Genomic DNA, 26,786 nt, shown 5'->3' with positions numbered 1-26,786 from the left:
CCCGGTTTGTATAGAGTATATGCTCTAAATAACCAAATTAGAGCTTTTCTGCAAATAGTGTCGAAAATGTGGTTTCAATACTAAAAATCTTTTTGATCACCTTAAAATATATTTTTATTTTTATTTATAAATTTTAAAGCTTCAAAAGTAGTGTAAATTGATAGATCTATGAAATCTTGAAAATCTTAAAAATTGATGGTCTAAAAATGTATTACAAAATACACTATTTCCAAAACTTGAAATCAATTTGTTTATCACGTCCATGCATCTTGATGTCGAGATGATCAATTTGAGGATATTTGGGCCCCAAAACAACTTCTTCTAGTGAAAATTTTGTTATAGGCTCCAATTTGATTGTTTAGAGCCTTGGCTCTATGTAAACTTTTTCTATTAGAAAATACTCAATGCACAAAACAAAAACTAGACATGTCCAAAATTGTTGAGTACATTGATAAATTACTCTAAAATATAAGCACCCTAACATAACCCTACTAATTATGACATGGACTTGACCTAATCCCATAGGTTGGGTCCAGATTCAAATGACTTGGACCCAACCTGAACCCAAATCCGGATGTGGGTCTAACTTATACGTGGGTCGGGTCCAGGTCGAACCATTCCGACCTTTACCCTTTTTTCCCAATTCAAGGGTGGTCAATTTTCTTCCTCTGGCCAAGTGGCCAGTTTCTCTCTCTCTCTCTCTCTCTCTAAATAAATAAGAAGGGTGTCGTGGTCAGATCTCTCACCGTATATTAACCACTCCGATATTCCAGTTGCAAGTTCTTGAATCTCTCTTTCTCTCTGTATCAGGGATTCTATGGGAATGGAGGGCCATGGTGCAGGCACCCTCATCCTGCATCTAGCCTGCAACTCCAAACCATAACCCTAACTCCAATCCTAGTATCTCTCAAGGTACGCCTTCTAAACCCTCCAATTCTCAATGTTAGGTATGCACTTTTGTTTTCAACTCTCCAATCCATGATGATCAGCCGTATAATTCATGTCGCCGCCCAAGATCTACCATTGAAAATGCTATTTTTATCATCCATTTTGTTCCTGTTTCTCTTACTTGTTTCTGGTAGTACATTCTTTATTTGAATATCGTATATGAAGAATTGATGGTTATTCATAGAAAGATGATGATTTTTCTGTTTTTGTTGTCTATTGCATGAAATTGAGAGGTTTAAGTTTAAATTCAAGTATTTTAGGGATTTATGTTCGCCATTTTTGTTTGGGATCAATGAATTACGATGCTGGTTTGGGTTCTCTATCTAATGGATGCTTGTGTATGGGAACCATTCCAGTTGATGTTCGCCTTAGATATTAAATTTTTTTATTGTTGATTTTTCTTAAGAGTTTTTTTTCCCTGAATTACCAAGAAATGACCTTTCTTTTTCTTGGATAGGATTTCCTTGCGGTGCCTAAGTAAAACTCCGGAATAATTCTTTTCCTTGCGGTGCCTTAGTAAAACTCTGGAATAATTCTTTTTAGTGCTTTTGTTGAGAAGCTCAGATATGCAGAACTTTGATGGGACTTAATCCATAGTGTTCTAATATTGGCTTATGGATTTCAATATAACAAGCCAAACCTCTAAAATTTGTGATGGAAAGCCAAATCTTATGTTTGATGCTATTTCTAGAGCTGGAAATATGCTAAATTATTTATAGGGTAAGAGCCTACCGTGCTTGTTGGGGGTGGGGTGGGGCATGTTTTGATAATTGAATCAATTTGGGTTTTATTGATGGAAATATTTGTTTTGTTTTGTTTTGCAATTAATTGTTTAATTGTAGTTTGTCATTATCTCATGGAAAGTTTCACTTTCCTGAAAGTAAAACATTATTGAGTTGTTTTTTGTATGGTAGCAACCGGTGGCTTAGAACAAGAACTTGGGTAATCCCAAGCCCATCTCAGGTCTGATAGACTCAGCCTATTCTCAGAGTCTTATAGAACTATATTAAATATTGGGGACTGGCCAGACTCGGCGGTTTCCTATGGGTTAGGTTCTGCACCGGGTAGCCTGCCTAGTCTGAGTGGGACTCATTGAATTTTGATTACCTGATAGGAACCTTCAAATGTAAATTTCATGCTGATGGACTTGAGCACGTTTTATTAGAAATTTATTTTCCTTATAAAGAAGGTTTGATAAGTACCTTTTGTTGATCACCAGTAACAGTGTCCAATTTTTTTTTGATAAGTAAGAAGTACAAGTGCTACATTTTATTTATTAAACTAACTCCAAGGAATACTTGTGAAAGAAACATAAAATTGCAACAAGGACGATCTTTCAAATCCACATGCTTAGTTACCCCCCCTTGAGTAGAGAATCAGCCTATACAGTAACTTCTATTTGAATACAATGTAAATCCTTCCAAATAATTAATTTAGTTTTCACTTCCTCACATGCCACATTCCCGATGTAGTTTTGGGCTGGGTTGGGCTGTACACTGATGGCCCGTGCCTGGGCCTAAAGCCCAAAACCCGGCCTCACCTCTCTCTCTCTCTCTCTCTCTCTTTCAAAAACCTAATTGTAATCCCCTTCAACTCTCTCTGTAAAAACCTAATCCAAAATCCTAATTGTAAGCCCCCTCACCCCTCTCTGTTAAAACCTAAATCCCAAAGCCTAATTGTAAACCACCTCACCTCTCTCTCTGTAAAAACCTAATTATAAACCCTCAAAGAGCGTTTCTTTCTCTGTTTTGTTTGGTTTTTGTGAAAAATAACGGAATTTGAAGTTTATTTCAGCTTTTGATTGCGATGCATAGAATGTTGTATGGGCTTTTGAGAGTGCAGTTTCTTTGTGGTGTTGTTACATAATTGGTTGTTACTTGCTCCAGTTTACAATGCCTTAATCAGTTGTTTCTAATGATTGATTTGTGGAAATATTTGTTAATTGGTCACAGAGCAAGCCTATTTGAACCATATGTTGTTGTAAATCGAGTGGGGATTGATCGGTCTGAGAGAGAGAGAGAGAGTCAAATTGCTTTCCTTCTCTTCATACCAGCTGTTGTAAATGGGCCATTCATATGCAGTTTATTACATGTTAAAAAAAATTTAGCGAGAGAGATAAAGTAGCTCCCTGCATGCGTGCGGTGGGTTTTGGGGGGGGGGGGGGGGGGGGGGGGGGGGGGTGGGGGGGGTTGGGTTGGGTTGGGTGACGTAGATCTTAAAAAAAAGAAAAAAGCGCTAGGCCGGTCTGGGCTATCCCAATATGATTCGGTCTTTTCTCAGGCCAGAACTCAAGCTGGGTGGCAGCCCAGAAATGGATGAGCTTCAGGTAATCCCATCCACAAACAGTGGTATTCAGTGTGAATCTAGGAAGCTTCTTATCTAAAGCTTCAGATTTTGTCAATACAGTAGACCTCTCAGAGATATCCAATACTGGCTCTTTAGGCTCTTTAATATTGTTTCTAGATCTTCCTCAGGTTGATATAGTTATATTAGGATGCTTCAATATATAGCCATCCTACGAACATATTCTTGCTTCCATCCCTTTCTTTTAAGGTGATCATCTCACCTTTGGTTCCTGCCTCCAATAAATATCAATTTGAGTCATATCCTGAAAGTCATTGATTTTGTCTCTTGTGTATTTCCTCATCCTAGTGGGAAGTGTTCTTGTGATCTCCTTTTGGAAATCACTGTCCAGTATGAAGATGTCTCTGTTCTATCCTTCAATTTCTCGTTGAGTTAGGAGGATTTGGACAAAAATTTTACCTAGAAGGATTGCCACCATTATCCATTCAAAATAAAATGATTGCATCCATTGTTAAAAAATGTAGAGGCGGCCACCTGGGCAGCCCAGGTGTCTAGGCTGCCTAGGCTGGTGTCTCATGACAAGGAGATGAGGGAGCGGGCTTTTTTTTTTTTGTTTGTTTGTTGTTTTTGTTTTCTTTTTTTTTTGTGGGGGGAGGGGGGGAGGGTAAGGGGTCGGGGTGTAGTACATATACATACTATTTAATATATATATACACACTATATTATATATATATATATATATATACACTAATATAGAAAAGTGGAAAGTTAGAGAAAACAAAGGTAGAGACCTATCATCTACCCTCTCTCTCTCTCTCTCTATAATATGTAATATATTAATGTAGTAATAATGTAGAACTGTAATATATTATTAATTTATTATACTACATCAATAGTATATAATATTATACAATATATAGTATCACCATCATTTTAGCCTTTTCCCAATTAATTAGGGTTGGTTACATGAATCCTTGTTCTCCATTCTGCTCTATTAAAGGTCATATCCTCAGTGAGGCCACAAGTCCCCATAGCTTTTTGGACTACTTCCAATAACGTTCTTGTGGGCCTACCTCTTGCCCTTTTCAATCCATCCACTTGAACTAACTTGTACCTCCTAACAGGTGTTGTACTTGCTCGGCGCCACACATGGCCAGCGTACCTAAGTCTACTCTCTCTAATTTTATTGTTTATTGGTGCCACACCTAAATTCTCTCGTATAGATGCATTTCGAGTTCTATCATTTCTTATCTTGCCACTCATCCATCTCATTTCTCCGCTACACTCATTATATGGGTATATTGTTTTTTGTCTGCCCTACATTCCTCTCCATAGAGCAAAGCTGGTCTCGCCGCTGTCCTATAGAACTTGCCCTTTAGCCTCATTGGTATGCGGCGATCACATAAAATTTCAGTCGCACATCTCCACATCGCTTGCCCAGCTCTAATTCTATGTGCAACATCTTCCTCGATCTATCTATTTTCCTGAATTATCGATCCAAGATATATAATAATATAAAGTAATAAATAGGTAGTACTATAATTTACTATAGTTGTATCGTACTATAATATATAAAGATCTTTATAGTACTATAGTACTATAATGGTGAATACATAGTAGTAATGGCTAGTACCATATAGTACGGTATAATATATCATTCTAATTTACCAGAGTACTATATAATACTAGATAATGCATATTATATGCTGCTATGACCATATATATCATATAATATATAAAGTATATAATTTATAATGTAAGAAAGAAAGGAGAGGGCCAAGGGGCTAAGGCGGGCACCTAGAGGCACCTCTGCCTAAGGCATGCCTAGGTGGTTTTAAAGCCTGCGGTCTCCAGGCATCCAAATTTGCAAACAATGATCGCACCATTCACACCGTTTCTCTTAAACTTAGGGGCCTTTAAAACAATTTCTCAGATCTAAGCGGTCTTATCTCTATTTAGAAGTGTGTCTCACTATTCCAAATTCATGTTTTATCTCTACAACATCTCCATTCACTTGAGCCCTGAGAACCAAAAAAGGGAAAAAAACTCTTCTAGGTTAGGACCATAGTTACTGGGATCTCTTACTTTGGTAGGCGATCCCTTCTAGGATCTCGATTATGTTGCTCCCAGAGCGGATCTCTCAGGGATCTTGATCCTCATTGATAGAGATCTCGATTCCTGCGTTTAGGGATCTTGATCCCAACGTTAAAGACCAAGACAACAACGAAATTGATGATTTTCTTCGTTTATAGCCATCTATCAACACAAATATACTTTTACTATAGTTGCATTGCTTGCTTGTTATCAATAATGAGATCTCTACTTTAAAGAGTATACATAATCCTAGATTATCATACATTTTAAGGTTGGTAGCAAGATCCCTAAGAAGTTTTGATCGAGATCCCAAAAGGTCAGAAACAAGATCCCCAAACGGTTGGAATATCGATTTCTAACATTTGGGGATCTCGAACCTTAACATGTGCATTGTATGGACTACAGACAACACTCCCAACCATAGGTATCTTCTAGTATTTCACGATCCCCCCACTCTTGATCCGATCCCACAACCGTTCCCATTGTTGATATCAATTACTATGGTGGGGATGCTATCCCCATCCAAAGATCTTGCATTAATACCCGCTTCGTTGGCATATTAATCTTATCTCTTTCCCCTTCTATTGTAACTTCTCCAGTTCTATCTCCCCAGTTCGGCCACTCCTGAAGATATGACTAAGACCTTGCTCGATTCCATCATACCAAGTAGAAATCTCCTTCATAAGGCCCTAATCTATTCCACCCTATTTAACTTGGACATTTGTCATGGTTCTTGGCATGTGGCAACATGCTAGCACATAGTATGCGTGTCTAAAACTTTAGAAGCTCGGAAAGTTCTCCATACCCTTTTTTTTGAATATGACTGATAGAGCTAATGAAGTTACCTAAAATCGCACCGCTTCTCTCTCTCAATGATTCATAGAAACTGTATCCTGTTTGAATGGCATTGATGCACTGATACTTGACATCGATAGTGATGACAGATACTCCTACGGCATATGTAAATGTAAAGTCAAACAATTGTATAAAATAAATTAAATAAGGGAAAACTTTTTATGTGATCCCACCCACATATAAATTATATGTGACCCCACCTCTCAGCCCCTCCATCTAAATGGACGGCTAGAATTGCTCATGTCACATTGTCACGCCAAAACACTATTTAAAGTTTTATTTATTATTATTTTTCCTACCAAACCTCTTTGAGTGAAATTTGGGGCGTCCCATCTTCTTATTGGGCCACACCTAGCAAAATTAAAAAGAAAAACAATTTCTTGTGAATATAAATGACCAAAATGCCCCCACAATTTCTAGGGGTATTCTGGTAATTTTCCATCATAGGAAATAGTTTTTTATTATTTTATTATCATGTGTGCTCCTATCAAATGTAAGCATGCCCCAAATTTTGCAGCAAAATGATCTATAGAATAAAGATAAAAATAGAACACTATGAGCCAGTGTTGTCAAATTTGCTTCGCTTCGGCTGAAGAGGTTGTAGCCTTCGGATTTTGGGCCCGGATTGAAGCGAAGTGAAGCTTGGTGTTGCCGTTTCAGTCAGATTTGGGCCACTTTGATCAGATTTGGGTATGCTTTGGGCAGATTCAGCGGAAGCTTCGGGCTCTTCGGTCCAAGCAAAGAAATATCTATATAAAAGTATTTTTTTTATTTTTTTTTGAAATTTTTATTTTTAGTTTTTTTGTTTTTATATATTGATGCTGCCGATTCGGGTATGTTTCAAGTAGATTTGGCCTCTTTTTCCCAAGCAAAGGAATATCTATGTAACAAATTTTTTTTTTTGTTTTTTTGAAATTTTTATTTTATATTAAATTAGAAAAAAATTTGAAGTCTTTTTCCGAATTGGCCGAAGCACCGAATTGCTTCATTTTTATCACCAAACCGAAAAAGACCCCGAAGCGAATATGACAACATTGCTATGCGTATCAAGATCTGATGCTCGAGAGTCAACTTATGACATTGTGACTCCAGCTATCTCAGTCATTTACTCAGATTTGACGGCTAAGAGCAGGGGTTATATATTTATATGTGGGTGGAGTCACATGTAAAGCTTTTCCATTAAATAAAGGGTAGGTCCTCTTGTTTGGATTTTTTAGATAAACTTGGAAGGCTCAAACCCTTGACTTCCCTCATCCATAGGTATATGTCTCCCACTAAGCAGAACCCTAGGGAATCACAATTATAAAAGATATAATATGAAGAAAGTGTAACATTTTTCTATATTGATAACATAATAATATTTGGTATATATATGTATTCTTATGTTTGATCTATATGTTTCTGCTTTATACATGCCATAGCATTTATCTGTTGATGATAGGATGCTCATATCCACATCTGTATTCTTGATTTAAGAAATACCAAGTCGTATTGCAATTCTTTGTATCTGTGTTTGTGTCTGTATTTGTATCCTTCTCTACGCATCTTAGCTGAGAATGCCAATTACAATTACAGTCATCCTGTGTACCGGGTAATGTATTTAAACTTTAAATTTAAGGATTGTGATTAAAAAAATGTTGGGGCAGAATGTTGGGCGAACAAAAAGCAATATACCCATAGAATGAGTGTAGTGGAGATGAAGATGTTAAGATGGATGAGTGGCAAAACAAGAAGGGATAGAATTCGAAATGAATCCATTCAGGAGAATTTAGATGTGGCACCAATAGGCGATAAGATGAGAAAGAGAGATTTAGGTGGGTTGGCCATGTGTGGTGCCGGTCAAGTTCAACACCTATTAGGAGGTGCAAGTTAATTCAAGTGGTGGGATTGAAGAGTGCAAGGGTTAGGGCTCAAAAGGAGTGGTTGGAAGTAGTCCGAAAAGATATGGAGATTTATGGCCTCATTGAAGGTATGGCCTTTAATAGAGCAGAATGACGGACCAGGATTCGTGTAGTCGATCCCAATTAATTGGGAAAATGCTGCGATGATGATGATGATTAAGAAAACAAAAATTATTGAAAGCTTCCATCTTAGTTGTTTATATGATTATAGACTTGATTCCTTGTTGCATATTTTTTTTGTTATAAATATAAACTAATGCCAAAAAGATTATATGCTCCCCACGGGGCATATTTTCCACTCACTCCCTCAAACCCTTTCTATGAACATTTGTATTGCCTCAGATTTTGAGGATATGACCTTGTCAACCTAGCCATTGTCCCTTATAAAATAATATTAAGGTTATATGTACTCCATATGGACCTGGAAAAAATCATCATCCTAAAATTCAATAGAGATGTCAATTTTGGGAAGGTCAGATGTAAGTGTTTAGAAACCCAAAATCAAATCCTTTTTTCTTTTCTTTTGAAAATGCACTTGTAGTGATCCTAAAGTGAATCCCAAGATTTCAGATTTACAAAATTCTCGTGTAGCTTTTACCCGATGGAGTAAGTGTATAATGTGCTTCTGTGGGAGTAGACATAGACACTCTAAACTAATTCTTGGCCCATCTTTCTCCAACTGAGAGAGAGAGAGAGAGAGAGAGAGAGAGAGAGAGAGAGAGAGAGAGAGTTTTTAATCAGGTGATTTTTCTTATGGGATGGGCTTTCCCCATTAACATATACACTCTTATCTCTGTTTTATACCTAATAAATCCTGCAGGTTTGTAACTGTTCACAGCAACAGAGATCGTTGCAGCATCTAATGCCAAGGGAATCCACATCCAATGATGCTCTTGGATCACAAGAAAACGTGAAGCTTGAGCTATGGCCTCTATTCATTGGTTATCGATTGCCCACTTAATAGACCCATTTGAGCTCTTTGATTCAGCCAATAACTATGTGGTTTGATCGCTGATTAGCCACAGAGAGAGAGAGAGAGAGAGAGAGAGAGAGAGAGAGAGAGAGACTTGGTTGAGTTGTCGGGGTTAGAACAAGTAACCATGTGGAGCTTAGCTTCGAGTGCTATATCAGGAACCTTAGGGCTAAAGGCCCATCAACCCCACCACCACACTCTGAACCCTAATTCTGAATGCTCAGATGATGATGCTTCCTCTTCGAGCTCAAGCAGGGAGGAAGGACTCGAGTGCCCTGTTTGTTGGGAGTCTTTCAACATAGTTGAGAATGTCCCTTATGTTCTATGGTGTGGCCACACTCTATGCAAGAATTGTGTTCTTGGCTTACAATGGGCTGTCATCAAGTTTCCCAATTTGCCCCTGCAGCTCCCCCTTTTCATCTCCTGCCCGTGGTGTCAATTACTATCATTTCGCCTCGTTTGGAAGGGTACTCTCAAATTCCCTCGAAAAAATTTCTTCTTACTTTGGATGGTTGAAAGCATGAATGGTGATCGAACAAAATCCCATACTGCCCTCTGTGGGGACCAAACAGGGTGGCCCACCCCAGTTGTGTCCCATGTCCGGCGGGCTCTGAACTCTCGTGTCGAGCAAAATCCTAACCCTAACCCAAACGCTGGTCACCAGCACCCTAATCTTCTCAACGTCGAGAGGCTGAACTCTTCTTTGAGGAAATCACTGGTTTTCTTCGTACACTTGACTGCTAAGTTTCCCTTGGTCCTCATATTGCTTCTCATCATAGTGTATGTGATTCCGGCTAGTGCAATTATCTTGGCTCTCTATGTTCTCGTGACTGTCTTGTTTGCCTTGCCATCTTTCCTTATATTATATTTTGCATACCCAAGTTTGGATTGGCTGGTCAGAGAGATAGTCACTTGAGCAATGGTGGCCTTCTTCGAACCCTATTGACTGTTTTGTCCCTCTGCAAAATTGGTTGATATGGAGTGATTTGCCGACTTGCCTGCCTTTCTGAGGGTCTCATTTTGGAGACAGAAAACTCGGGTAGCTTCTCTCAACAACCTGTTTGGGGTTTTGTCATAATTAATGAGAAAGAACTGTGGTCGTATCCTCTCTCTACATGTTTTTGGGTTCGTTTACCTGTTTGTCACCGAATGGTGATGTTTTAATGCTTTGAAGATGGTGGGAGTTATCATGGATTTTGTTGCATGGAATGTAAGTGGTGCTCTTCCTCATCAAAAAGGAAAAGAAAAATAGGGAAAAGTAAAGAGAAAGAAAAAGAATGGCAGAGCTGGCCCCTTACTCATCAAAAACTGATGAGGAGAAAAAGCATGGAAGAGCTGGTTCTTTTGGGTGAGCATGGATCTTGTTATATGCAGGAAGAGAGATGCATGCAACTAAGTTAAGGGTTTTTGTTTATTTGTGACTTTTTAGGGTTTTGGTTCTTTGGTGACTGTTGTGTGTTTTGAGACTCTGTAGTTCCAAGCTTTTGTTCATGGCTTGTTGATTATGTGTGGTTTTACGCTTCGTTATGGTCTTGTACATGGGCTTTGGCTATTTCTTCCTATTTTTATATGAGGTCCATCCTTCCCTCATGATTTTCTCGTTTACTATATGAGGCCCTTTGCTTTCTCTCTCATTTTGTGGGCTTTTCATTTCATTGGTTTTGGTCTGATCCAGCTGAATTAGATGAGCTGCATTTATTTCGCCAAGAAGTAATTGGATTTTTGGCAGATTCAATTTCCTTTGGATCAATGGTTCTAACAGCTGATTTATGCCACGATCACGATTATTTGAGGTGCAAAATTATCCACTGAAATTTAATGTCACAATTATTTGATTCGCAGGTTAATAAAAAAAGAAATTATCAGAAATATATTTTAATTTCTGTCTAATTGGAAAGTACTTCAACTTTCATAAATGTCGTCTACACCTCTTTTTTTTTCTCTTTATTTATTTATTTTTATTTTTTTTTTGACATTGTTTTTTACCAAAATAGCTTTAACGGTAGTCGTATTATAGTGAAGGTTCTATCATAAAATATCGTAATGTGGTAATAATTATGATAATATGTCTATTGTGAAGGCTATTTTGATATAAAAAAAGTCAAAATTAAAAAAAAAAAAAAAAGTGTGGATAGGGTTTATGAAAATTTGAGGGTTTTTTTTTTTCAATTAAACAAAAATTGTGGTATATTTTTGATAATTTTTTTTAATAAAATTATATTTAAGGAAAAGGAAGTTACTAAAAAATTAAAATCAAATGGCTTGATCTCCCGAGTCCATTCTTACTTCTAGTTCTGTTCTCCTTAGTCCTTGGAGTGGTTCATCTAGCATAAGAAAAATCGGGTCGTTCAAATTCTAACAGCTCAATTAATCTGAACCGTTCGTTGACCAGTTTTCGGTTTGATAAATCGGTTGGGTATTAAAAAAAAAAAACCTAAAAAGATTATATAAAATTTCACAAAAATAAAGGACTTTGTTTGTAATATGTTTTACATTGTTTTTTATCATTTTAGCAAATATTGGAAATTAGTTGGGCTACTATTATTATTTATTTTTACATTTTTTTATTTTTTTAGATAATTAAAAAAAAATCTATGTGCAAATCAATTCTTTAAAATTTAATTTTTTTCATTAATCTTCAACTTTTTAATCATATTTTAAATATATTTTTTATATTTTATTTTATTTTTTTAATATTTTAATATTTTTTTAATTATCCGTTACTTGCCCAATTAAGCCGGTTGAAGTGGCTGTTTTAAAAGTTAGGCGGGTTGAACCACTTCTGGCCCACCATTCCAGATCGATTTTTCCATACTAGGTTCATCCCCTCTACGTATCATTGACACCGGATCCGGCGTAAAGAAAGAAACTTACACCTTTAGAGGGAGATCTCATATCTCATGTGCAAGAGAGAGCGCTTTGCTTCTCTAAGGCTGGCAATGAGTCAGGCTTAGGTTGGATCAGTCTAGGCCCTAGTCTGAATGGTACCGGCCTAAGTAAACTGGATCGGTCTCGAGTTTATATGGGTTATTTGTCACCGTCGTTATAAGTCTTTTTTTTTTTACCTCTACATATCTCATTATGAGGTTTTTTTTTTTTTTACCATCATATATTTGTATTATTAACAACAATGTCACAAATCACCTATCATTAGATTTTAAACCGTTGGATTTGTCGTTTAATAACGAAAAATGACAACGAGATCTTATTGTATGTGGTTCTTAATATATTCAAACGAATAGGTATTGAATTATTTCATCTCCAATAATTTACTGGTTGGACCTGGATCCGGTTCTGACTAGTGTTTAATTCCAAGTATTAAACCTGGACCTGACTTGTTAGGTCCAAATATTAGACTCATACCCAGACCTATACCTATATTGGGTATATCCAATGGGTCTTGGGTCGTTTCTAGGAGTGACAATGGGTCCGATATGGGTCGGATCCCACTTGATCCATACCTATACCCGAAATATTAATTGTAGGCCTGTATTTGGACATGTACCTTAAAAGATACTAAGGACCCAAAATCCAAACCCAAGATCCGGACCCGTATTAAAGAGGATTCTCTTACGTATTTGATTTTAAACTTCTCCACTCTTTTAATAATTCTTACACCCTTGTTAATCTATTCACCTCTTTGACGTGAAATTAACCCACCCACGCACTGGCCGCCCATCTTGTAAGTTAAAAAACTCTCTCCTTAAATAATTGTTTGAGGTGCATTAAATTTTTTTGGAAACATTGCCATCCCATTTAATTGACCCACGCACCAACTTATTACATGTGGCCCCACCTAGTCGCTGGCGCCGAGCCTAGATTTTCCCTCTCTAGAACTTATGGTTAATTTAAAAAAATTAAATCATATAAAATAATAAAATTAAAGTTAAATCATATATAATAAACAAAAAAGCTTTCTCCTACAAGATGGAAGTTTTATCCCCTTACCATCCAACTCTTTATTTTGTATAAAGAGAGTCACTCATCGTCTTATCAAGAGAGCCACTCGCTGTTTCAGTTTGATCGTCTTATCGAGAGAGCACTCGCTGTTTCAGTTTGATTTTAGTTCAGGCGTTTCAAAGTATTTTATTTTTAATTTTTTAATATAAATATTTTTAATATGAAATTTGGTATGTGTCATTTTTTTATTGGAGTGTATCTATTAAAAATATTAATAATAATTTTTTGATAAAAAATAATAACCAAAATATATTATGAATCTTTCAAGAGTATTTTGATCATTTTATTTTATCAAAATAATTTTTTTATATTTTTCGTTGATGCGAGTTTATTAGAAAAATGGATGTCCAAAATTTGGTGTCAAAACAGTTTATAAAAAAAATTTAAAATAAAACAGTATAGAGACATGACATTGTGATTGGAACAATCTTAACCTTCCATTAAAAAATGGACGGTTGGAGATAAAAAAAGAGATATACAGCATTCATCTTAAATATTAATATAAATAGGTGGTCCATCTAAAAACAACTATAATTAACGGTCTAAATATTTTTTTAATATAATTATTATTTTTAATTTTTAAAATTTATTTATTTTTTCATATTCCATGTCAAAAATTACGATCAAATTATATTTAAAAAATATATTTATTGCCCAGCCAGCATTTCTACGATACGCGGGCTGGCCGCATGCTAACCTCATACGGCTCTAAACGACCGACGGACTCCAACATCCACATAAATAAATTTGAAACCGTGAGCAGAAATACGATGATAAAAATAGAGAGGTTACTACTGGTCTTGGGCTTCTCTCTCTCTCCACGTGGCACGACAAAGTTTAATGCACGTGTCGTCCAATATTCCCAGAGATTCCAACTAGTTTGTCTTCTTTCTCTCTCTAGACTCCAGAGTCCAGACCCTCCCTCTCTCTCTCTCTAACCCCCTTTCTTTCTCTCTCTAATCTCTGTACTGCGTTTCTCTCTCTCTCTTATAGCTGAGGAATTTGGGTTCCCGAAGAAAATGGTGGCAGTAGTCACTGTTAGCATCTCAGGTGCGGTTGTTTCTCCCCCTAAAGAACCTACTTCTCTGCAAAATTCTCTCTCTACAAGGAAACCCAGCTCGCCATTTCTTGGTGGGGAGCTTAGGGCCACCAAGTATAAGAGAGTGAAAGGTATAAAAGAGAGTAGAGATTTGTTCAACGTTCAGGCTTTTGCTTCCTTGACTGATAGTAACAGCAAGAAGAAGGGTAGATTTTACCTCAACTTCACTGGGTTTCCCTTTCCTTTGGGTCCCTTCCTTAATCGCCGAACCTTCCGGTATGAGGTACCCTTCCCTTTCTCTCTCTACTACAACTTGTGGTGTTTATGGAATTGGGAAATTTTATTTGTTATCCGTAATTTGGGTGCAGTGCAGTTGTGTCTTATTTTGCTTCTCGCTCTGTGCCAGTGTATCTAATTTGTGATTTGGGTTTGCCTTCTTTCTCTATTTTCTGCTGGATCTTAAATGTTTTCTTTTGGGTTTGTTATTAATATATGCTTTTTTGAGCTGCTAAAACATTATTGAAAGCAGTGTCCCCGAAATGTGTGTGATACATAAAACAATTTTCAAAAAAATTCAAAGAATTTGTAAAAGATATGGATATGTTGTATGAATATTTTCTATATGAATTGGATATGTTTGGCATGGATTGGTGAGTGCCTTTTTTGCCATAATCACTATTTTTTTTTTTCTACTTTTTAGATTTTCTTTTTTTAATGTCCCCAACTGTAGATTAATTTTTTTGAAGTCCTTTTTTCTGTACTTTTTTTAAGAATATTTGGACATTTTAAAGTTATTTTTTATTTTATTTTAATTTTATTACCTGTATTTTATTTTTTGTATGTTTATATTTATAAAAAAAAGAAAAAATGACCGTGTACGACCCTAAAAAGATCAACATTCAATTTGATTAGATGGAAAAATCATGTCCCTTCGAGGTCCTACCTACATGGGTTTGGGAGGTTCTCGTAGGATCATCACTGTTTTAAAAAACTATTGCAGTGCTTTGCCCCTGTAGATACTTAGTCGAGTCCGAATTTTGGTATCGGCCAAGTAACTCGCCTAGGCAATGGCCGATCTTCATCACACTGATTCAAAGTTTATATACCATTTTATTTATCTTATTTCGGGTTGGTAGATTCAAGCTTAAACCTGGACTAAAGCTTAAACCTGACTTTTGAAACATAGAGCTCCCTACCATAGGGCTAGGATGCCTTCCAAATGGAACTGTTGGGTTGGGATTGAACCAAGTGGAGAAGAGGGAAGATTCTGATTAATTTTTTCTCCTTTATTTTGATTCTTGGTTTTATGTTCTTAATTACTAGTACGTCTCACCATTTAGAAAGTCAAACTCGGAATCCAACCCGCCTGGGGTTGGACCGTTGAGCCAGAGGCTCCCAAGTCAGATTCAGGTGAATCCGAGTGGAGTGGACAATTTTTATTAAGAAAATTGAAAGATCTTAAAAAATTGGGGAGACTCAGGTGGTTCCAGGCTTTCTTTGTCCGGCATCGCTTGGCTCCCGATCCTGAGCCTACTGATTCTTAATTTCCTCGGCATTTTTCGAATCCTTGGTATATATTTTTTGTAGGAGTAAGGAAGATAAACAAAACCATGAATAAGAAACCCATGACAGGAGAGAGAATTATAAACAGAATATTATTTGTGCAAGTACCCTGCCCTTGAATTTGATGTCAATATTTTTGGACTTTCCATATAACTGAGTTTTTACTATTTCAACAAAGGATTAAATATGTAAAAAACTTTATATTTGATAATGCACATGCAACTTAAGAATCTTCACAATCACAACAACAGATGAAAATGCCAATAGAGACCACTAAAGACAGCATGGTATCTTAGAACTGGTCATCCATGGTATAAGTTCCATTTGTAGAATGGTTATGTATGCTTTGATAGCTTACAACTATTACAAGACAAATCATGAGAAGGCTTTTGAAGCAATGAATTAGGGCATAAATTGCAGCTTCTGGAAACTTGGGTGGCAATTTTAATGGATGCACGTCGATTATACGGTGCAGGAATTATCACTGCTCTTGGGCATTCAAGACTCTTTAAACATGATGGGATTGAGACTTCGAAATAGTGGTTTGTTTTGTTTCAAGAACCTAGCAATTCTATCTGATATTGTTTGGACAATTGTGTTCTAACCAGAAATCTCTTATTAGAAGCCTCCGGGCCCAAATTATGAAGAGCACAACAACTTCAAGGAAATCTTATTTTTCTTTTGTTAATTTTAAATTTTTTCTTTCTTTTTCCATGATTCATACTGCTTTATTATTTCTATTAAGGTACTGAGAGGAGTGAGTTCAGCGAGGATTCTCGTACTTGGGTATACCTAAGTTCCAAAAAAACAAAGATATTTCGATGGAATCATCTACTTTTTTCTCAACTCCAAACAATTTTTTGTCTTCTAATGATTCATAGTGGTCTATTGTTTCTGTTAAGGTTGTGAGAGGAAGCATATGGGCATTCGAGCAACAGCAAGCCTTGGGTTTCAGCAGCATCACTACAAACATCAGGATGACTGTCATCAAGCTCAAGTCTGGAGGACTATGGATCCATGCACCTATTGCTCCTACTGAAGAATGCATCCAGGTTTTCTTCTTTGTGAAATTTATTGCACACCATTAAGGAGAAAGGAGAGAATCTTAAATGCATCCAGGTTTTCATTCTTGGTGAAATTTACGGCACACCACTAAGGAGAAAGGAGAACATCTTACATATTTGTTACTCAGTTTATTGAGGAATAAATCAAAATATCTAAGAATACGTAGTTTATTGAGGAATAAATCAAAATATCTAAGAATTATATGCTCCTATAACTGGGGCATAGGGATCGGAGAAAGGCCAATCTAGAAACTTTTCTTGATATTGTGGGTCTGGCCCAAAACATCTCTGTATTAATAGAGTAAAACTGCAGACGGATATTTTGAATTCTGAGTCTTTCTTCCTCTTCTGAATTTGGGATGGTTTTCTTTTGTATGAGAGCAACAGCTCGTGAAGGAATTGGATGCTCCAGTAGAATACATTGTTCTGCCCACTTTTGCATATGAACACAAAATCTTTGTCGGGCCCTTCTCAAGAAAGTTCCCAAGAGCAAAAGTCTATGTTGCACAGAGGCAGTGGAGTTGGCCGGTCAATTTGCCCCTTGAATTCTTTGGTATTTTCAGATCCAAATCCATAAGAGACGAAGACACATCTATCCCATGGTTTGATGAGATTGAGCACAAGGTTCTAAGCTTACCTGAAATTGGTTAGTGTTTTCACTCTTCAACTCCTTAATTGAATGTGATATTAGGGAATTACAATATGCATTATGAGGATAATTGAGTGAAATTGTTTAGGTCTGCTATACAGGTTACCGAAAAAGTGGACTGGCAGGTAGGGTCTGCTTTGGACCTGTTTGGGTCCCGGCCGGGTCCTCTTACTACTAACCTGGGTCACCAGAGTCTTGATTAGCTTCGGAATCTGCAGAGTTCAGGGTCACCCGACCCGGACCCAATCCCAACCCCAACCCCATTTGCAGCCCTGAAGCTGTTTATTTTACTTGTTGAACTTGACTAAATAACGTGTTTCTGTAAAACCACCCTAAATACCCAAAGACCTACCCTGAATTGGATGGCTTTTGCATGTGTTATTAAGTTGACAATTGGGGTGCAATAGGCCGGTTGGCCCTGCCCAGACTGGTCGGCATGGCCTAAAAGACTAGGGCCTGGGCCGGGCCACCACGGCCCAAGGACAAGACAAGGTCAGGTCGGGCCGTTACAGCCCAGCCCGTTGTGCCCCTAGTTGACAACGTACCTGTGACTTTGGTGTTTAGCCTTTTCTTCTAGCCTTAGTTGAATGTCAGTTTTTAGGGAATGTGTCAAATGTGCATTAGCTATCAATTGTTTGTTGCTCTCTCTCTCTCTCTCTCTCTCTCTCTATGGCATGTGTGTATGTGTGTGTGCCCCTAGCTGTGAAATAAATTGTTCTTATTCAACTGATGTCAAGGCGGCCTGCCGATGGGCTTGGGTAGTCATTCAGAATTAGACCAAGCAGAATTAGACCAAGCCTAACTCATGAAACAATGATTCATGATCGATTTTACATTGTAATTAAATGAAAAGAAAAAGGAAAGCAAGAATATTTATTAAGATTTTGAAAAGTTAAGAAAGATAAACTGTGATATATTTCCCTGTTCTCATTTTCCTTGGTTAAAAATGGCCAGCACAGAAGTTTTTCAGATCTCTTTATTGTTTATTGATTTCATATTTCTTTGCAGGAATTGGGCCATATGTAGAGGTGGCTTTTTACCATAAACGTTCTCAGACACTACTGGTAACAGATGCTGTAATCTTTGTACCAAGGCAGCCTCCTGAATGCATAAGCAAAGAGTCTCTCTTAGCAGCGGCAAAGAATGGCTTAGCAGTGAAAATTCTTAGTGGTGGCCAGGAAGTTCCTGAGGAACCAGTTGTAGATAACAAGTTTAATCGCCAAAAAGGTCTCACACACACACACATAAACAGACATATATGAGCACATTCTTAAAATCGTGTTGTGGTTTCCCATCTGATAGGCCTTGTAGTTGTCTTCTATAGTGGTCAAGATAGTTGAAACTACTTTTCCACTCATGAGACCTCATACTTCATTGATTCTATCAGTCTTGGGAAGCTTAACAAGTCCAACTTGGGCTTTGCCTGAGTTAGACAGGCTGGGTGGACTGCTGATTCTGGAACCAAACACATTGGACCTAGCCAAGTCTGGCCAGATCCCGATAAGTTATTTTGTTTTATTTTATTTTTTTTGATTTGGCTCTGCTGAGTAGTCTAACAGATTCAGCTGAGTCAATCGGACCTGACTCGGGCTTAGGACCCTGGCAAAGCCCGACCAGAATCCATGTTTTACAAAATTGTATTCTATTTAATGTTGATAAAGTCATAATTTTGAGCAACATGGTTTGTTCTTTTACCATCAAATTTTCCCTTTTATATTCATCACCTATATGTGATAATGTTAGTACTAGAGATACTGCTGTCGGGGTCTTCATTGAAGAAGGATAGAATCAGTAAAAACTTTTTTACATGTAACCAATTATATACTTTGGTTGTTGCAGGATGGGAGAGAATGGTTCTCCAAATACTGTTCTTAGGGCCTTCAAATCTTTTGGAACCTAATGCCAGTTTTGCTCAGATGTCACAGAAGCTCATTGTTTCTCCCATTGTCAAGACATTGGTATTTAGTAAAGTTCCTGAAAAGGTCCTCTCTCTCTCTCTCTCACACGCGCACACACAGGAGAAAATTGTCTTTAGGGTGTTCAAGCTTTTTGAAAACCAACGCTAGGTTTGTTCAGATGTTACAGGAGCTGATTGTTTGTCCAATTGTCAAGGCATGGGTATTCAGCAAAGTCTCTCTCTCTCACACACACAGACACACACCATGGGTATTCAGCAAAGTCTCTCTCTCTCTCTCACACACACACAGACACACACCCTCAACAGGTACACCATCATTTTTTTTGCCCATGTCACGGCTGGATCTCTCCCTTTCTAATCAGTTGATAGTCTCTCATGACCACGATAAAATTGCAGGTTTGGGATTGGATTGATTACATAGCGAAGAACTGGAGATTTAAGAGGATAATACCAGCCCATTTCACAGCTCCTGTGGCTGCAACCAGGTCAGATTTCCTCACTGCCTTTGGTTTCTTAGACGAGCTCTTGGGTGAGCCCTATGTATCAAGACCCTCTCTTTCCCTACTCTTCACCTCTCTCATGGGCAAGGCAGCAAGTTACTTCCCCCCGGATGACATGAAAACCCTCTCTTCTCTTGACGAATTCCTGGTCTCAGTTGGGGCTGTTAAGAAGACTGTCTCTGGTAGAAAACCAGCGGGGAAGGTCGCAATTCTCAAATAGGGATCACCCACAAATCTCAATCAATACTTAAAATGTAAATATCATATTTAGTGAATGCTGGTAAATCTCTCTCTCTCTCTCTGAGAGTGACCATCTGTGGCCTTTTGTGTGATTTCTCTCACAAATGATCGACAAGGAAACATGGTAGATTAGAAAAGGGAAACACAACAATAAATGACCAAATTTGCAGATCTGTTACAAATGTAATGTTCCTTTCAACAATAAAAACAAACAAAATCATGAGATATATCGCAGCCTCTATTCAACTTGATATGCATTCCTCAAAACAATTTATACCTAGTGTCCACCCGGTATCCTGGGGCTCTTTCTCATAAACTCAAATATCTTATTTATATGTCAAAAACCCAAACTTTTTACAGATCTGGGAAGAAGTTCCAAGCACAAATCTTTAGACCTTGAAATCTTGGACATAATTACATGTCAACTTTTTTGAACAAATAAATGCACTCGATAGAGACAGATGTGCATAGAGACAGAGTCACAATCTCTCTACAAGTCAAGTCGTACAAGGAAGCCTGCCCACCAGAGGGAGAGAGGCAGAGGCACAAACTTTCCAAGTAAAAAAGATATTACAGACTTCCTGCCATGGATTGAGAGAGAGAGAGAGAGAGGAGAAGGAGGCACAAACTTCTCAGCTCAAAATGATTCAGAGGCTTCTTGTCATGGATTGTGTGTGTGTGTTTTGTGGGGGGGGGGGGAGAGAGAGCACAAACTTCTCAGGTCAAAATGATTTGAAGGCTTCTTCTCATTGTTTTTTTTTTGTTTTGTTTTGGGGGGATGGGGATGAGGAGGGCGAGGGCGAGGGTGAGGGCGAGGGCGAGGGCGAGGGCGAGAGGGAAAGGCACAACGTTCTCAGCACCTAAAATTCTGTCAAAAAGTGAGAGAGAGAGAGATGCAAAACTCAAGCGATATCTACCTGCATACCATCTTAGAGACGAATCAATCATAGTTATGACGGCAGAGAGACACCCATCCCCATTTAAAGCTCAAGCATCTACTGGATTACCATCTCGAAGATGAATCACAGTTTCAAAGGCCCCAACAAGAGCCTTCACCTTACTCTTCTTGCTCTCAACCAGCTTATTTGCAGTCTCCTCTATCACATGGTTCAACAACAAATCATGGCCATCTTTTCTTCCCTGAACATCTTGATGCCTTAGCACAACAGTTCGGGTTTCAGAGTGAGAGTTTCCACCCCCACCACTATCTCTTCTCCTGAAACTCCTCCTCCCAAAATAACCCTTACCATCTGGTGTTTCCCCTAACACTCTTCCTTGCCTGAACCTTAATCTTCTTGGTCCATTATTCTCAGGCTGAATACTGATCACTCTTCCTCTTCTAAACTTCATCTTCCTCGGCTCACAATCTTGGTTCTCATTGTTCATCACTCTTTCCCTTCTCTCTCTTCTGAATTGTTTCCCTTCCCCACTCTCCCTTTCTACCACTTCACCATCCTCACTATTTTCATGTTGAGCTTCTTCAGAGTGAGAATCAGATTCAATTTCCTCCCAATCCGAGAGCTCTAGCTCCTCTTGCTCCAAATTCTCAGATGATGGAGGTGAAGCTAATGGTGGTGATGGAGGAGATGAAGAAGTTGGGGACAATTTATCTATGGTTTGAAGGTGGTCGATCTCTGCTAATTGGGGTTCCAGTTTCTTGTCAAGAGAAGTGTTCTTACTTATCTTTGCTCCGTTAATTTGGTGGCAGTTCCTGCTAATTTGGGGACTTCTTCCACTATTGGCGTTTGTTTGATTCTTGTTAGGAGTAGCGGGATCTTTGGCAACTGTGGTTTTGCTTTTCTCAATTGAGGTTTTATTCAAAGGAGAAGTTTTCATGGTACGCTGCCTTGTCTCTCTCAAGCCTCCAATACCATTAGCTGAAGAACGCAAAGAAGTTAGAGGCGTGGATTTTCTTTTTTCTGTAATAACTCCTTTAAGAAGACGTGTAACTCCACTACCATAGGTTGGCAAAGATGAAAAGGTTACAGGATCGGGTTTTTTCTTCTCCGAAATAATTCCATTACGAAGAGCTGTAACTCCATTAACAGAGGATGGCGAAGATGAAGAGTTTACAGGTTTGGGTTTTTTCTTCTCTGAAATAAGTCCATTGCTATAGGAAGGTAAAGATAAAGAATTTACAAGTTTGAGTTTCTTTTCTGAAATAACTTGATTGCCAGAGGAAGGCGAAGATAAAGATTTCGCTGGTTTGGGTTTTACTTTCTCTAAAATAACTCCACTACCAACACTCTTGGAAGGTGAGGTTGGGGTCACTGGTTTAAGCTGCTTCTTCTCTCTCATGATTCCATTGATAGAAGGTGAAAGGGAAGTCACTGCTTTGGGTTTTTTCTTGTCTTCAACAGTTGATGAGTCCTTGCTCTTAACTATCTTAGTCTCACTGCTCTTAACTTTCTTATTCTCATTGAGCCTATTCACTGAAATCCTTGAAACTTTCAGTGATGGGATTTTAATCAACATGGGGTTTGGTTTTGCATTGAATTTAGGTTTGGTGGAGAGAGAAGGCTTGGGTTTAGGGGAGAGAGAAGGCTTGGGTTTGGCAGATAGAGATGGCTTGGGTTTGGGGGAGAGAGAGTTTATTTCAACAGAGGATGTAATCTCAAGCTTGATAGGTGGTTTCTTGTTCTTCCTCTCATTGGAGCTTGAATTGACAAGAGGGCTTTGGACTTGGACAGGGGACTCTGGTTTTCTGCTGAGAAGAGGAGGGATGGGGTGTTTTTCTTTGGATTCAAAGGCATTTTTTCGGCCATATTTGCAGAAGTCATGGCAAGAACTAGTAGAAGCTCTGAGATAATGGGGAAGAAGCTTTTCTCCAGTTTCAAGGGGAGATAACGAAGATCTGGTAATGGCTTTCCCTGCCGAATGTCTCCTTATGCTTGCTCCACTAGACTTGATGCTCTCAGAGCTCATTGAAACATCACTCATTTCCATCTGTTACGTGCTATTAAAACTGATGGTTGAGGCACGCTGATGTTTGCTTTCTCACACTAGAAATCACAAGAGCTGAAATTCTCTTTCTCACACCCACTATCAACAGAATCCTGCAAAAAAAAACCTGAGAATCTTTAAGGCTATGCAACCTTGACAATCACATTCTATTCTACGATTAAAACGAAGAGGTATAACATTTACAAAGCAATTTCTACAGAGTACTAATTCAAGGTAATGGAACACAAATAATAGAAATATATTTGAATTTCTAACAATTATAGAAGGGGCCATACCAATGGATACTAGAGGTAATGCAATGCTGTTTCCAGCTTTATGAACCAGATGGTTGACAGAGAAGAAACATGATCAAATTCATCTCTCAAATGGGAGAGGGAGAGAGAGAAGTTATAATCATCCATCAGAGAGAGAAAAAGAGAGCGAGAGAGAGAGAGAGAGAACACCAAAAGCATTGCATTCGTGTTATTTTTTTTTTGCACATTGCATTCATTTTTTTGAGAGCTTATGTTGGTTTATATAATCCCATGAAAACCGAATGTGTGAAAAACCCTATCAAACAATCAAACCAAGATGTCCATCTTTGATGCCAACCAGATCCCACCTTAATATGTCCTCAGATGACATAAATAAATGTGAAAATAAAAGAAAGAAAGAACTAAAGAAAACTTACTTTGATTTATTGAGCCTCCAAATTCCACTGAAAAGCAATGGCGAGCTTCAAGCAATCACTGAAAAATGAAGTTAAGCAAAAGAATGTTAATCAAGTAAAACTTTATTCAAAGTAAGATAAAAGAAAGAAAAGAAGCAAGAAGGAAAGAAAGAAAAACCTACCAAATACTCAAAAAAATAGCTCTAAATGAGATAGCTCTGAAATTGCATTAATTACCTTGAGGATTCAAACTTTCCTGTATTCAATTCAAAACAGATTATGAGTCGAGCACATATAAGCTGGAAAGTGAAACCAATTTCAAAATGAACAACACCAGCCAAAAAGTCCCGTCTAACGGTTGAAATCACCACAAGAAAAGGGAAAAATTAGGAAAAGTTGCTAAAACCTGCATACTTTTATTCCTGGGCAGAAGATCAATCCTCTCAAAAGAATCCCTAAATCAAAGAAACCACGCTCATGAAAGATTGTAGAAAACAGAGAAATTCCAATTCCAACATATGAATCAGTGATTCAAACCCAAGAAAGACCAAAAAAAAAAAAAAAGAGAAATCTGCAAATCTCCTTTCAAAACGAAACCAATGACTAAATCACAAAACCCAACAAAACCTGCACCACTCTCAATCCAAAATAAAAGAAAAGGACCTCTTAAATCAAACCCACTTCTCAAAAAACCAGAAAACCCATGATTTTCCCCCTTTTCCAATGATTTGAGGCTCAGCAAAAAGAAAACCCATAAAAATGGTACCACAAAAACCAGAAAAAGAACACCTTTCTGCAACCTGTTGTACCATATAAAAGAAAAGAAAAGAAAAGAAAATGATGGGTCTGAAACATTGAAGGATTCAAAGTCGTTCTTTGAAAGAAAACCCAGTTTTTATCTGATAAAAAGATAAAGAAAATCAAATTAAAAAGAAAGCTCACCTTCCTTGAGAGATCGTGCAAGCAACACAGGCGGTTATGGGATCTATTCTGCTTTACTTCGAAGCATCTGGATTTGCGTGTTCGTTGCCAGAATTTTTTAATAGTACATAAATCCGATACCCGCGTCTCGGGAGAAGAAAAAAAATATAGGAAGAAAGTAGAGAGAGAAAGAAGAGAGAGAGAAAGAGAATTGACATCAAACGACCCGAATTTCTTCGAGAATGCCAAAAAATCCCATGTTACAGAAAATAGAGAAGAAAGAGGCGAGAGAGAGAGAGAAAGAGAGAGAGGAGAGAGAGAGTTTAACTGACCCCACAGGGAATACAGGTAGAAAGTCAGAGAGAGAGAGGAAGGAGAGAGAAGACTAAAGCATAAGTGGCATCAAATAAACCGAACTTTTTCAAGAATTACCAAATAATCCCTCCATACTTTCTGAAATATCCCAAAATACCCCTCATGGCAATAAAGTGCTTCCCACTCCCATCTCTTAAATCTTTTCTTGTAATTGGCTTGGATATTATAATAAAAATTAATTTAAAAAAATATTTAGTTTATGTATGATATTATAGTCGACTCACTTCTAACTATCTATTAAATCAGATTTGGTACGTATAAGTTATATCTACATGGAGAAATATGAAAAGCTTGCCAAATTAAATTTCCTGAATTTTAGATAAGCTCTAACTTGAGCCCAACTTTTTCAAAATTTTTATTGAGATCCAACACACATCATTGTCATGAAGAAAAATTTGACTATTTTGAGGCATTTGTTTCATTTATGTTGGAAAATTGGGATAGGATTGAGGGTAACTCCAACAGGAAAGGGCAAAATGGCCATTTTTATTGGAGAACCAGTAATTTGGCATGTTAAACTGGTTTGGGATGACAATGTCATATGGAGAAGTGATAGGGTGTTTCAAACAAATGAAAAAAGTTTTAAATTTTGTGAAAATTTGAATTTGAAAATGGAATTTCAAAGTCAAAGGAATGATTTATTTTGAAGGGAAGGGGGGGGGGGGGGGGGTGGAGGGTGTCGATGGGCGTGGCCTAGTCAAATTTGTTTGCTGCTAAATTGCCATCCACTTCAAGGAATTATTCAACCCCAAACTCTTCTCTCACTGAATTATTCACTGGGCTTGTTTGGTTCCCTAGAAATGGGTCTCTGGGAGATCCATTTATTTGGAAATGGGCTTGGGAATGGTGTGTCTTTCGAGTGATCCAAATAGTGTACACGTATCTTACAAAATGCCGTAATCTGTATTATATGAGATGCCAATTCCAAGGGATGCCAATTCAAGGATAGGCATCTCCCCAGGATCCATTTCCCAAAAATCAAACAGGGCCTAAACTCTTAGCATCCCTTCCTCTCTCTTCCCATGCAATGTGCACCTCTTCCCCTCTCTCTCTCTCTCCAATTGACCCCCATTATCCTATGCAGTGTTTTAAAATCCACTTATTTTCGATCCAAGTCGTTGATTCAGATTCATAATTTGTCGGGGCCGAACTGATTTCTGAATGGTATCCCTCCTAAAACCCCTTTTCCAATTTTTTTTTTACTTTAAACTTATCTAATGTCTTTTTTGTTCCCCCAAATTCCCACCCCATAAATCTCTATGTTTATTTTTATCTGATATCATTTGTTTTTTATTTTATTTATATCGCGATTCTGATGAATCAAAGAATGGTCTGCATCACCTATCCAGACCGGGATTGGAGGTGATTGATCTACCCCATCAATCTGTTTTTTCAAACATTGATCCTATGCAAGATGTCTCTCCATGCAACAAAACTCCCTCTCTCAAGTCCACAAAATGTCTCTTCCCAGACATACACATACACATACAGACATATTCTCTCTCTCCAAACGCATGGACAGGGAAGGCCAAGGCCAGGCCTTGAGCTTTACAGGGCTAGGGCCAGGCCTTGAGCTTTACAGGGCTAGGGCCAGACCTGGGCTTGGACTTCTTCAACCAAATCCAAGAAGGGGAAGGCTTGGGCAGGCTCTACTAGGACCAAAACCGGGCTAGGCCGATCCATTTCCAGCCCTACGACACGTCTTTCTCTCTCTCTCTCTCTCTAGTACAAGAAAATTCAGCTCCTGGCTAAAATCTCTCTCTCTCTCTCTCTTATGATAATTGTACAAAAAAGAAAGGGGCATTATTATCACTTCAATACAAGCAGAAAGGAACAGCATCACCACTTCAATGAAAGTGGCAGCTCAGT

At 38.0% G+C, this 26,786-nt stretch overlaps 3 protein-coding genes across 9 annotated transcripts; 2 read left to right on the top strand and 1 right to left on the bottom strand.

The window, feature by feature from the left end:
* Window positions 1–777: 777 nt before the first annotated feature.
* On the top strand, window positions 778–20,235 carry LOC18438488 (lysine-tRNA ligase). 7 transcript variants are annotated; one of them, XM_088850060.1, is made up of 7 exons: window positions 14,025–14,350; window positions 16,540–16,689; window positions 17,089–17,347; window positions 18,359–18,577; window positions 19,190–19,332; window positions 19,427–19,516; window positions 19,665–20,235. In XM_088850060.1, the coding sequence occupies exons 2-7, from the start codon at window positions 16,615–16,617 to the stop codon at window positions 19,986–19,988; spliced, it is 1,110 nt and encodes a 369-aa protein (XP_088706186.1). In that variant the 5' UTR covers window positions 14,025–14,350; window positions 16,540–16,614; the 3' UTR covers window positions 19,989–20,235. The 7 variants fall into 7 exon arrangements, with proteins under 7 accessions (XP_088706188.1, XP_088706186.1, XP_088706190.1 ...); XM_088850064.1 differs by having other exon boundaries at window positions 19,427–19,574; XM_020670029.2 differs by having other exon boundaries at window positions 14,025–14,357.
* On the top strand, window positions 9,167–10,675 carry LOC18438487 (RING/U-box superfamily protein). The gene has a single exon (XM_011626750.3). The coding sequence runs from the start codon at window positions 9,203–9,205 to the stop codon at window positions 9,989–9,991; it is 789 nt and encodes a 262-aa protein (XP_011625052.2). The 5' UTR covers window positions 9,167–9,202; the 3' UTR covers window positions 9,992–10,675.
* Window positions 20,236–20,313: 78 nt separating the features above from the next.
* On the bottom strand, window positions 20,314–22,954 carry LOC18438489 (uncharacterized). The gene has a single exon (XM_020670028.2). The coding sequence runs from the start codon at window positions 22,952–22,954 to the stop codon at window positions 20,996–20,998; it is 1,959 nt and encodes a 652-aa protein (XP_020525687.1). The 3' UTR covers window positions 20,314–20,995.
* Between the last annotated feature and the right edge of the window lie 3,832 nt (window positions 22,955–26,786).

Source organism: Amborella trichopoda, chromosome 10 (genome assembly GCF_054954075.1).
Source record: "Amborella trichopoda isolate Santa Cruz 75 chromosome 10, AtrichopodaSantaCruz75HAP2 v2.0, whole genome shotgun sequence".
NCBI classification, from domain to species: domain Eukaryota; kingdom Viridiplantae; phylum Streptophyta; class Magnoliopsida; order Amborellales; family Amborellaceae; genus Amborella; species Amborella trichopoda.
This window is presented reverse-complemented; position numbering and strand designations above follow the sequence as displayed.

Coding starts and splice junctions, on each gene's coding strand:
- LOC18438487 (XM_011626750.3), top strand. CDS start 9,203: ATGTGGAGCTTAGCTTCGAGTGCTATATCAGGAACCTTAGGGCTAAAG.
- LOC18438488 (XM_020670029.2), top strand. CDS start 14,055: ATGGTGGCAGTAGTCACTGTTAGCATCTCAGGTGCGGTTGTTTCTCCC. Junction 17,348..18,358: donor TCTAAGCTTACCTGAAATTG/GTTAGTGTTTTC, acceptor ATTTCTTTGCAG/GAATTGGGCCATATGTAGAG. Junction 18,578..19,189: donor CAAGTTTAATCGCCAAAAAG/GTCTCACACACA, acceptor TGGTTGTTGCAG/GATGGGAGAGAATGGTTCTC.
- LOC18438489 (XM_020670028.2), bottom strand. CDS start 22,954: ATGGAAATGAGTGATGTTTCAATGAGCTCTGAGAGCATCAAGTCTAGT.